The sequence below is a fragment of the Salvelinus fontinalis genome, chromosome 6 (assembly GCF_029448725.1).
Source record: "Salvelinus fontinalis isolate EN_2023a chromosome 6, ASM2944872v1, whole genome shotgun sequence".
In the NCBI taxonomy this organism is placed as follows: domain Eukaryota; kingdom Metazoa; phylum Chordata; class Actinopteri; order Salmoniformes; family Salmonidae; genus Salvelinus; species Salvelinus fontinalis.
The window spans coordinates 78,198,930-78,211,630 of NC_074670.1; the positions used below are offsets into that span (position 1 = coordinate 78,198,930).

Here is a 12,701-nt window from a genome sequence, read left to right on the forward strand (position 1 = left end):
TAATGATTAGCTCCAGTGTGAGGAAGTCCCAAGGCTGTAGAGGTAGAGAGGTATTACTTTACAGCAGCTTAAGTCAACTTCTGGGTCGGCATCAAAGCTGCAGCAACTCCCAGTCTCCCTCGCTGGATCTTGAGGGCTTTAAAAGTATTCTGTTTGGCATAAAAGCTGAAGCAGTGTCTGAGGGAAACACCTTGGAATGTGTCTTGTTCCATTCGCCCAAATACTACCCATCGAGGGCAGACAGGGCAGAAAGGGCAGACAGGGCAGACAAGGCAGAAAGGGCAGACAGGGCAGACAAGGCAGACAGGGCAGACAAGGCAGACAGGGCAGACAGGGCAGACAAGGCAGACAGGGAAGACAGGGCAGACAAGGCAGACAGGGCAGACAGGGCAGACAGGGCAGACAAGGCAGACAGGGCAGACAGGGCAGACAAGGCAGACAGGGCAGACAGGGCAGACAAGGCAGACAGGGCAGACAGGGCAGACAGGGAAGACAAGGCAGACAGGGCAGACAGGGAAGACAGGGTAGACAGCAGAGCTCTGTGCAGTTGGTTAAAATGTGGTCTAGATCCTGTAGCTGGCACCCTGACAGCGTAACTAACCCTGGCAGTGTAATTAACCCTGGCAATGTAATCTAGAATGTTCCTTATCACTGTTAGCTTGTGTCATCATTATCCTTTTACTAAAACATATTGGATTCACTTTTGAATAGTTTGATGCATTATTCGTAAATGTGCATAATATTACTAGAAATCATTCATCAGTGATTGTATTGCCTTCAAGTGTAGAATTACACCACATATAACAGACTGACCCCCCCCCCCCCCCCCCCCCCCCCGCACATAGACTACTGCAGCATAGCTACTGGAGGCTGAGATGGGAGGGGTCGGGGAACACTGTGGCCCTGTCTGACGATACTCCTGGACCAGGCCAACCAGGCAGGATATAACCCCACTCACTTTGCCAAAGCACAGCCCCCACACCACTAGAGGGATATCAACAGACCACCAACGTCCTACCCTGAGACAAGGCTGAGTATAGCCCACGAAGATCTCCCCCACCGCACGAGTCCTGGGGGGGGGGGGGGGGGGGGGACCGGACAGGAAGATCAAGTCAGTGACTCAACCCACTCAAAGTCGAATATAGTGAAAAAAGCCTGGCACGACGTGACGCACCCCTCCTAGGGACGGCATGGAAGAGCACCAGTAAGCCAGTGACTCAGCCCACGCAATAGGGTCAGAGGAAGACAATCCCATTTAGCAATGTATTCATCCCTGCTTGCTGAAACACTCTGGGTGAGACAGTTGTATTAACAAAAAGCAGTTTTGTCAGAGTTCCCAGTCCAGGGTTCCCAGTCCAAACCAATGACTGAATCTATTGGCTGAGAAACTTTGTTCAGGTCAAACTGAGAATTTCTGTGGTAAAATAGATGTCCTGGCTTTGATACTCTCTACAGTGGATATCCTCAGAAGGCTAGATGACGTGGCTATGAGAAGTTCTACAGTAGATGTCCTCAGAAGGTGAAATATCCATGTATCTAATGGCTGACCCAGGCATTAGCTTGAGGAGCTGATGCAAGTCTTCATGTCTCAGACGAGGGATGGCATTGCATTTGGCACTAATTTGATGACCAATAAATGTATCTCAAAAATATATTTGTTCACGTGAATTAATCTATTTTCTTTCCATATCATTACTGTATTTGTGGTAAAATAAGATTGACTCCGTTAGTTTGACTTATTTTCGTATTTTCTTTTTTGTGCAAAAGGTTTTCATTCCCCACGCCTATCTTGGCTCACTCCCCACGCCCCTCCCCAGAACTGTTTCCTTCACTATATATTCATGGTCGCATCGTTATCGGACTTGTCTGGAGTGCGGAGGCGGACGGAATAAAGGGGAAAAGGTCAAAAATGCAGCACTTAACTTTATTCACTCTGGCGCTCACCTTGATTGCAACGATTTGTTTGGCAAAGTCACCCTATCAATCAGTTCTTCAACACAGCAGGATAAGAGGCCGGCAGCATGGGTAAGGCTGCTAACTTATTCAAGTGATGATGTGCACTTAGAACCTTCTGCGCTATGCAATTCACAGCAAACATGACTTTTGTTCGTATAATTACGAAGGAGGATTGTTGTTTTATGTTAGAAAAATATAGAACCTACAACGCCTACTAATTTTTTAATGGCATACTTTGTTGTGCTTCACAACTGCAAAGCAATGAAATATTCTCTCATCTCTTTTTAGACCCAACGTGTGCGCGATGCAAAAGATACAAGGGACTGACAAGAAATACTTCACCAACTGCAAGCAATGGTACCATCGCAAGATCTGCGGCAAGCAGACGTGAGTGTAATATAAACACGTTATTAACATGCATGTTGATTTTAATGGTTGACAGTGAGTTGATTTATTATAACGTGCTGCGTCAATATATTTGTATTTAGCCTACTGGTGTAGACTATAAATCTAGTGTGGATGGATAGGATGCGCTTCATCAGAAAGGATGAGGATCCCAAACTTTTTGTTGGTCATTTGTGCTGAGCAGACCATTTCCTTTATTGTTCATTTAGATACGCAAACAATAGATTTCAAGAAGGATTTATGAGTTTTCCACTGGTTTAAATGAGGAATTTTCCTTTCGTGTGGGTTTCATGAAGGAGAACTCCCAACTAAGATTGTCAAGCTGAAAACATTAGACCTTCACCTCTATTCTGCTGGAAGCTGCAGGGGTAAGGACGGAAACCAACAGATGTGGGATGTAAACCATAGCATAGATGTACAGTAAATGGCGTACAGTGAGAAGGAATTGCTTTGACTTTGAGTTATGCTCAAATTAGTCCCAAACACCAGCTTGCATAAAATCTCCCCATCTTCAAAGAGTAAGTGTGATGAAGGTGACCGTTTTAAAGAGTACATAAGTGAAATTCCTTCCTGAATCAGTAGCCACAAATAGTTACGTCGCGAACGAAACATAATGACTCGCTGTTGTAAAAGTGACATGCAGTGAGGTCTGTTTTCAATCATCTTCTGGGATTGAGGTTGTTATTACAAAACCTTGTTAAGATTGGTTCAGTTGGTAACCAGAATGTTAAAGTGGGAAATGCTTTTTCTTCATCATTTTACGAGAACCTATCCTGCGGTCATTGGGTTCTGCCAGGACAGTCTGATGCCAGTGTAGATGAGACAGGGAGTGCGTTCAAAATGGGAGAGAACTTCTCCTTCGGTCGTTGAGATCTGCCAGGACAGTCTGATGCCAGTGTAGATGAGACAGTGAGTGTGTCCCAATTGGCACCCTATTCCCTATATAGTGCACTACTTTTAACCAGAAACCTATTACTTTTGACCAGGGCCCCTAGGGTTCCATTTGGGATGAATAGTCTGCTATAATGCAAGATGTCCCAACAGTCATGGGAGAGGAAAAATGTTAATGACTTAATGGTCCAAGTAGCCTAGTGGTTAGAGCATTGGGCCAGTAACCGAAAGGTTGCTTGATTGAATCCCAGAGCTGACAAGGTAAAAAATCTGCCGTTCTGCCCCTGAACAAGGCAGTTAACCCGCTGTTCATAGGCCGTCATTGTAAATAAGAATTTGTTCTTAACTGACTTGCCTAGTTAAATATATATATTTTTTTAAATCGTGAATTTCACAGCAGAAAGGCATCCGCATGCCTCCCAGCCAAAAGAGTTTGTGCATATATTATGATGACGTTTCTGTTCGTTTTGGACTTCGGTAAGGTATTTTTTGGGGGGGGGTTGTTTCGGGCACACAACATTTTTTTCTTGAAGCAAGCCCAAGTCAGTAGCCAAGGTATACACCCCCCCCCCCCCCCCCCCCCCCCCCCCGTTGGTGATTCGTCAATAGTTGCGATTCTTCAATAAATACTTTGTTGTCATTCAACGAGAGACGACTCGTTTTCAATCAAATTTTTGCATTTAGAAATACTGCACCAAAAATCTTAGTTAGATGTAAAATTGCGAAATTGACTTCGGAAATGACTCGTCCATGAATCATTGAGTCATCCGCTTTGCTGCTGTATCCTCTTCTCTTTTTGTGACGTTGACATGGACTGGAAGTTTGATAAGTTTCAGTGTTAGTATGGGGAGATAAATAGCTGGGTTCGTTAGGTAGTTAGTTTGGACGAGATAAATAGCTGGGTTCGTTTGGGGGAGATAAAGAGCTGGGTTAGTTAGTTTGGACGATATAAATAGCTGGTTTAGTTAGGTAGTTAGTTTGGGGGAGACAAATAGCTGGGTTAGCTAGTTTTTGGGAGCTACATAGCTGGGTTAGCTAGGTAGTTAGTTTGGGTTAGTTAGGGAGTTAGTATGGGGAGATAAATAGCTGGGTTAGTTAGTTTGGGGGAGAGAAATAGCTGGGTTAGCTAGGTAATTAGTTTTGGGGAGATAAATAGCTGGGTTAGCTAGGTAATTAATTTTGGGGAGATAAATAGCTGGGTTAGCTAGGTAATTCGTTTTGGGGAGATAAATAGCTGGCGTTAGCTAGGTAGTTAGTTTGGGTTAGTTAGGGAGTTAGTATGGGGAGATAAATAGCTGGGTTAGTTAGGGAGTTAGTTTTGGGGAGATAAATAGCTGGCGTTAGCTAGGTAGTTAGTTTTGGGGAGACAAATAGCTGGGTTAGCTAGGTAATTAGTTTTGGGGAGATAAATAGCTGGCGTTAGCTAGGTAGTTAGTTTGGGTTAGTTAGGGAGTTAGTATGGGGAGATAAATAGCTGGGTTAGTTAGGTAGTTAGTTTGGAGGAGAGAAATAGCTGGGTTAGCTAGGTAATTAGTTTTGGGGAGATAAATAGCTGGCGTTAGTTTGGGTTAGTTAGGGAGTTAGTATGGGGAGATAAATAGCTGGGGTAGTTAGGTAGTTAGTTTGGAGGAGAGAAATAGCTGGGTTAGCTAGGTAATTAGTTTTGGGGAGATAAATAGCTGGCGTTAGCTAGGTAATTCATTTGGGTTAGTTAGGGAGTTAGTTTGGGGGAAACAAATAACTTGGTTAGCTAGGTAGTTACACAGTAGATCATGGATACCCTGTGTCTCTCTAATCAATCAGTCCGGGTAGTGTTAAATAGCTTGACCACCTCTGAGGGTAAAAGGACAACTCGGGTTACCAACATCAATCTTCCAGATTGGCCCTGTCCTGGACAATGGGCAGTAAAGGCACTGACAGCCTTACACAGTAGCGGTGGTTTGATCGACGTCAATGTTAACGTCCCTGCAGGGGGCAAGATGCTATTGGTTATTGCTCTGTCTAACATTCCTCTGAGACTTTGTTGTAGGTTTTGTATGGCATGGGAAAGTCATGTGTCGACCAATGCACCTGTAACGGATGTGAAATGGCTAGCTAGTTAGCGGGTACGCGCTAGTAGCGTTTCAATCAGTTACGTCACTTGCTCTGAAACCTATTAGTAGTGTTGCCCCTTGCTCTGGAGCGATGGGTAACGACGCTTCGTGTGTGTCAGTTTGTTGATGTGTTGATGTTGATGTGTGCAGAGGGTCCCTGGTTCGCGCCCGTGTTGGGGCGAGGGGACGGTTTAAAGTTATACTGTTACACACCATTATACTGCCTTGCCCTGCAGTGCACGGGAATGGGTGTGTTAAGGAAACAGGCATTTGCTATTTAAGATAAGTGGGTCTTGGTGTGTGAGTGTGTGTGAGAGAGAGAGAGTCTTCTGTTCCTGGATTTGTCTTGTTATTTTATCTCCCTTGATGAGTATTGTGAAATTATCTGGATGTTTCCTGTATAATTTTTTATCACAGACACAAACTTGATGACTATGTAACGGGAGACGTTTGCTGGCGATTCACAACAGTGTTTCTTTCATTGGAAATCTCCTGAAAGTTGAAGAGGAAGTGAAACTTTGCTGTGGGCGCTGGATGTTTTGGAGGAAATGATGGCTTTAGAGGGTACTGTTGAGAGACTTCCGTCCCTAAACGCACACTAATCATTCATAAGGGAGCCATGAAAAATGTGACTTTTTCCATAGCAAGCCAGGCCTAACTGTCAATTTGAGAAGGCTGGGACTGGGAGATTGAGAGTTGGGCTCAAAAGGACAAACCTGGGCTCGTGTCAACAAAGGTTTCAAAAGGCTTTTATCTGCTTGGATTTAATTATGTTTCCAGACAGAGACAGACATCCATGGAAAGAGAGAGTCGAGTTAAAATACTATGTAGAACATTTATAATACTGGTATCCTTTAGCCTGTCTGTAGTGCCGGAGGTGCAGGGGTTTGCCGTTTTGGGACTATTAGATTGGCCTGTTATTACCAGGCAAGCAAAAAACAAATCACAGAACGTTTTTTATTTTTTTTTATTCAAAAAGGGATGCACCGATATTACATTTTTGTCCGATACGATAACCGATATTTAAAATTTTCACGGCCTTTTAAGCATTCTAGTACGGTTAAATAGTTAACACACACACACATGGACGCAGCGGTCTAAGGCACTGCATCTCAGTGCAAGAGGCGTCACTACCGTCCTTGGTTCGAATCCAGGCTGTATCACAACCGGCCGTGATTGGGAGTCCCATAGAGCGGCACACAATTGGCCCAACGTCGTCCGGGTTTGGCCGGGGTAGGCCTTCAATGTAAATAAACATTTGCTCTTCACTGACTTGCCTAGTTAAATAAAGGTTCTCACACACCACACTGACCAAAACATTTTTTTGTTGCCATTTACGTATGTCCCCATTACCAGTAAAACAATCAAAACCTATCTATTTCACTTACTTGCTGTGCTGTTTCGTTGTTCAGTCGTTTCATTCTCAACCAGGATTTCTTCATACATGTCCCACAGTGAAGTTTCAGCTCTGTCCGTGGCCTCTCTTCCTCGGTGCGCACTGTCACTGTGTCTGTTTCCATCTTGTCCAGCTGTGTCTGTAACATTTCACGTAAACCCTGTTTCTTGTCTGCATCGAAGTAGCGGTCCTTGTACCTAGCAAATCAAATGTTATTGGTCACATACACATGGTTAGCATATGTTAATGCAAGTGTGGCGAAATGCTTGTGCTTCTAGTTCCAACAGTGCAGTAATATCTAACAAGGAATCTAACAATTCCCCAACAACTACCTAATACACACAAGTGTAACAAGTAATCTAACAATAGCATCGAGCATGGTGGCGACACAGTAAAGAGGCTCCGAGAGAATGACACCGAATTGCTTGTTCACCTCGAGTACTTTTGTAAGTTTTAACCCCACGGTCTGTGTGGGCAGTTTTGTTGAGCAGGCGTTTCCATGACAGAGGGTATCACGTCTGTTGTTGATGGGCTTATGTCTCCAGTCAGTTGTTCGAATGGAGCCAGAAGTGTGTTCATGTTTCAAACATGTTCTCAAATGCCATTGAAATGGCAGCAGCAGTATGAGAACCAGCACATTCTTGAGCATGAAATAGGGCTTTCCTCAGTACTAAATCCTCGTCGACCCACTGTGCTGTCAGACTCAGCATGCTCATGGGGCTGACATCACTAGTCCAAATGTCAGTCGTGAAGCTAATAGCAGCTTATAGATGTACGTTTCAACAATACTGTCTAACTCCGGTAGGGCAACATCTGAAAAATAGTGTGTACTGGTGCTCGACCAGTCGGCGAAAGCCAACATCAGCCACGACAGAGAACGGTTGATTGTCAAGGACAATGAATTCCATTATCTTGGCGTTAATGGATTTTGCCTTTGAGTTGTCTCGCTGATATTTTCTTACTCTTTTCAAATGACTGCTGGACTTGAACTTGTTTAGTTGTTGGAAGTGTGAGCTTAGTATCTTTATGCTTTTGTTCTGTGTAGCGCTGTATTTTCCGTGGCGTCATTACGCCATCTTCTTACGTTATATAGGTATGCCTCGTCAGCTTTGACGTCGGTTTTGCACATCGGTGTTAAACTAGACATCGGGCCGATGCCTATGTTGTAATTTTTCACAAATATCGCCCGATTCCGATATGCTCACGATATATCGTGCATCTCTAATTTCAAATAGTATTTGAACCCAGGTCTGGATGGAGGGCAGTTTTGAACACTGTGGTGTGTTAGCAACTTTCATCGTCCTGATCTGAACAATCCCTGTCTGTGTGACTGAGTGGCCACTGGGCTTAACATGTAATGGGTTCGGATGTAGGCCATGGGGACGTGGTGCTGCTGGTGCTAGAGAGGTTACAGGTCACTTGAGGAGAGAACCCATAACTATGAGTCACCAATAACACTAACAACACTCCTTAGTTACCTCCCAAAGCCCCACTCTCAACGTCAATGCATTGGTTCTTTTGTTTTCTCAGCAATCACACTATGTTTTGAAGTAGTAACATTTCACCAAAGGTGAATCCCAAAGCTAACAGGTCTATAAAGCTTTATACACGCTTACTTTTACTACAAATTACATCTTGTTATTTTGTCTGGGAAAGGAACGTTTTTGTTGTCTATTCTTAATCAATAAAGCAAGAAAAAATGTTGTTTGTTTGTTGATACAGTACCTATGAATATAATGCCAAAGTGAGAGATGACTGTGTGGGAAATCCAAGTCTGTCTAGCATGCTGATTTCAACATGGAACCCATAAAGTCAAATGGGCCTTCGGTGTCTTCTTTAGTACTTCCTGTATGGTGGACAGCTTGCCTCAACACTTAGAAGTCTCAATGTACACTGTGTTTGAATTATACGACCTTCCTGTTTATTTTGTCAGAAATCCATGGCTACCATCTTTGTTTATGCTTGCGGAGAACAAATCAAAGTTGAGTTACCATCTGTTTTGATAATCAGTCTGGTCTGGTTTCCTGGCTACTGTGTTTTACAGGGTTTCCCCGTAACCCCCCCCCCCAGCGCGCTCTCGCAGAATGTTTGGATTGTCCCCTAACCATGTTCCTGAGCTACCAACTACCCTCTCCCTAGGAGTATAACAGGAGCTGATAGCTCAGATCATTGCCTGGTCTTTAACAGCTTTTACAGTATAGTTCATTATGCTTGAAGTGGGTTGTGGGGACGGTGTGGTTAACTAGGGTTGACGTAACCAAGTGGGTATAGACTGTGTGTGGCTCAGGTAGTTTTCCATTGACTTTCATCAATGTTAGGACTCAGAGTTGGTCCTCTTTTTTACATTTTAGTCATTTATCCAGAGTGACTTACAGTTAGTGTATTCATCTTAAAATAGCTAGGTGTGACAACCACATATCTCAGTCATAGTAAATTGCCTAGCGGTTAGAGCGTTGGGCCAGTAACCGAAAGGTTGCTGGATTGAATCCCCGAGCTGAAAAGGTAAAAATCTGTCGTTCTGCCCCCCTGAGCAAGGCAGTTAACCCGCTGTGGATGTCGTTTAAGGCAGCCCCCCGCACCTCTCTGATTCAGAGGGGTTGAGTTAAATGTGGAAAACACATTTCAGTTGAAGGCATTCAGTTGTATGACTCGTACATCCCTTTCCTTGACATTTTCCTCAGTAAAGAAGCTATGGGGGGTGGGGGGGGGGGGGGGCTACAGCTTGAAGAGAGGGTTTCAGATGTTTTCAGAAGATGGGCAGGTACTCTGCTGAAGAGTTTTGATTGGTCTGAGTGGGATCTGACCTCCCTTGGGAGGGTCAAGAGACCAGAGCTGGAGTACTTGGGTTGGAGTGTAGCAAGGGGCTGCAAAATGCCAAATGATTTTTTGTGTAGCATTCCACAGCTTTTGCCTTGTCTTTCTTTGTGTGTTATATATTGTTAATGTTGCCACTGTGTTCCATACTATAACCTATGTGTGACACTGTTTGATTAGTAATACGAATGTTTACACAATGGACCAGCATCCTTTTAGTCATTTTTCTTGATTTCTGGTTGTATGGAGAACTTGCCACCGAATGTACAATTAAAGTCAGAAGTTTACATACACCTTAGCCAAATACATTTAAACTCAGTTTTTCACAACTCTTGACATTTAATCCTAGTAAAAATTCCCTGTCTTAGGTCAGTTAGGATCACTACTTTTATTTTAGGAATGTGAAATGTCAGAATGATTTATTTCAGCTTTTATTTATTTGATCACATTCCCAGTGGGTCAGAAGTTTACATACACTCAATTTGTATTTGGTAGCATTGCCTTTAAATCTTCCACAAGCTTCCCACAATAAGTTGGGTGAATTTTGGCCCATTCCTCCTGACAGAGCTGGTGTAACTGAGTCAGGTTGGTAGGCCTCCTTGCTCGCAAATGCTTTTTCAGTTCTGCCCACAAATGTTCTATAGGATTGAGGTCAGGGCTTTGTGATGGCCACTCCAATACCTTGACTTTGTTGTCCTTAAGCCATTTTGCCACAACTTTGGAAGTATGCTTGGGGTCATTGTCCATTTGGAAGACCCATTTGCGACCAAGCTTTAAATTCTTGACTGATGTCTTGAGATGTTGCTTCAATATATCCACATAATTTTTCTCCCTCATGGTGCCATCTATTTTGTGAAGTGCACCAGTCCCTCCTGCAGCAAAGCACCCCCACAACATGATGCTGCCACCCCTGTGCTTCACGGTTGGGATGGTGTTCTTCGGCTTGCTAGCCTCCCCCTTTTTCCTCCAAACATAACGATGGTCATTATGGCCAATCAGTTCTATTTTTGTTTCATCAGACCAGAGGACATTTCTCCAAAAAGTACGATCTTTGTCCCCATGTGCAGTTGCAAACTGTAGTCGGCTTTTTTATTGGGGTTTTGGAGCAGTGGCTTCTTCCTTGCTGAGCGGCCTTTCAGGTTATGTCGATATAGGACTCGTTTTACTGTGGATATAGATACTTTTGTACCTGTTTCCTACAGCATCTTCACAAGGTCCTTTGCTGTTGTTCTGGGATTGATTTGCACTTTTCGGCACCAAAGTACGTTCATCTCTAGTAGACAGAACGTGTCTCCTTCTTGAGCGTTATGACGCCTGCATGGTCCCATGGTGTTTATACATGCGTACTATTGTTTGTACAGATTAACGTGGCACCTTCTTGCATTTGGAAATTGCACCCAAGGATGAACCAGACTTGAGGAGGTCTACAATTTATTTTTATTTTTATGAGGTCTTGGCGGATTTCTTTTGATTTTCCCATGATGTCAAGCAAGGAGGCACTGAGTTTGAAGGTAGGCCTTGAAATACATCCACAGGTACACCTCCAATTGACTCAAATTATGTCAATTAGCCTATCAGAAGCTTCTAAAGCCATGACATAATTTTCTGGAATTTACCAAGCTGTTTAAAGGCACAGTCAACTTAGTGTATGTAAACTTCTGACCCACTGGAATTGTGATACAGTGAAATAATCTGTCTGTAAACAATTGTTGGAAAAATGACTTGTCATGCACAAAGTAGAGGTCCTAACCAACTTGCCAAAACTATAGTTTGTTAACAAGAAATTTGTGGAGTGGTTGAAAAACGAGTTTTAAGTGTATGTAAACTTCCAACTTCAACTGTAGCTAGTTAAAAGCTTCCTTTTCGTGGATATATACCACTTATCTTTTACTTAACATTAAGGTTCACATTTTTATCAGGTAGCTTAGTGGTACACCTTTGCTTTGCTGTTCTCTTTTTGTTTTTACTGGACGGGAGCCTGTGTTTCACTATCGGTCCCTTAGTCCCCTTTTAGGAGTTTCCTTTGGCCAACCCTGGGTCAGTGGATTCCTCTGCTCCCTCTCTCTCTCTCTGAGGAAATTAGCTTTTATTACCTTCCAGGACCAGCTGAGCCCAGTTTAGATTTATTGTGGAAATATCTTAAATGCACAAAATGGCAGAACTATGTGTATAGCATGTGGTTGAATCATTTATCCTAAGACATATTGCTCAGTCTTTTGTAGCCTGGTCACAGATCTGTTTGTGGCAAGACAACACAAACAATATCTGCGACAAGGCTAGAGTCTTTTGATTTGAAAGGGTCATGAGAAAACTGACCTGTTGTTTTCATCTCTGATTGGCTGTGTGTTCTTATTGGTCGACAGGGTGATCAGCTATGAGTGTTGCCCCGGTTACGAGAAGCTTCCAGGAGAGAAGGGTTGTCCTGCTGGTAAGAAGAAATATGCAAATCGAGTTATAGCTCACTCACTTACTATCCGTATAATGCAACAGCTAGTTATCAATGTGGGAGAATTATTTCTAGACAAGACGCCTGTCAAACAAAAACATGGCATCTCACTTTGGTTGAGAAATATACACCCATCAAGTCGACATTTCATACATTCCCCCATATGACGTTTAAGAGTGTAATTTTTTCCAGCCCTGCCATTGGTGAACATCTACAACACGCTGGGTATGGTTGGAGCCGCCACCACTAAGATGTACTCAGAGAGGGCTCAGCTGAGGGAGGAGATCGAGGGACCAGGGAGCTTCACCTTTTTCGCTCCCAGCAACCAGGCCTGGGCGGCCCTACCCACTGTGAGTCTCGTCTTCACAGGAGAGGGATACACTGAGAGAAAACCAGAAAAATGAAGTATAATTCACCCCAATCCTGTTGCATCTAGAGATATTGTGTTACGCTACGTGGTGTCCGCCTAATCAACCACATTAGAGTTTCAAAGTTCCTTTTTAGGAGCAGTAGCTATAACCAAGTTCATGTCTTTTTTAATATATATGTATTCAGACCCCTTCAGACGTTTTCCTCATTTTGTTATGTTACAATCTTATTCTAAAATTGATTACATTTAATGACATTTCCCTAATCAATCTACACACAATACCCCATCATGACAAAGCAAAACGTTTTTTTTGTTTTGCGAATGTATCAA

The 12,701-nt window shown here is 43.3% G+C and overlaps 1 protein-coding gene across 1 annotated transcript in view; it reads left to right on the top strand.

The window, feature by feature from the left end:
* The first annotated feature begins 1,472 nt into the window (after window positions 1-1,472).
* The window catches only part of LOC129858500 (transforming growth factor-beta-induced protein ig-h3-like), a 31,043-nt gene continuing 19,814 nt past the window's right edge, over window positions 1,473-12,701 (top strand). The window contains exons 1-5 of the mRNA XM_055927774.1: window positions 1,473-1,519; window positions 1,768-2,025; window positions 2,245-2,343; window positions 11,919-11,983; window positions 12,194-12,351. Coding sequence (XP_055783749.1) covers window positions 1,488-1,519; window positions 1,768-2,025; window positions 2,245-2,343; window positions 11,919-11,983; window positions 12,194-12,351 — 612 coding nt within the window. The 5' untranslated portion in view covers window positions 1,473-1,487. The remainder of the gene's footprint in view (window positions 1,520-1,767; window positions 2,026-2,244; window positions 2,344-11,918; window positions 11,984-12,193; window positions 12,352-12,701) is intronic.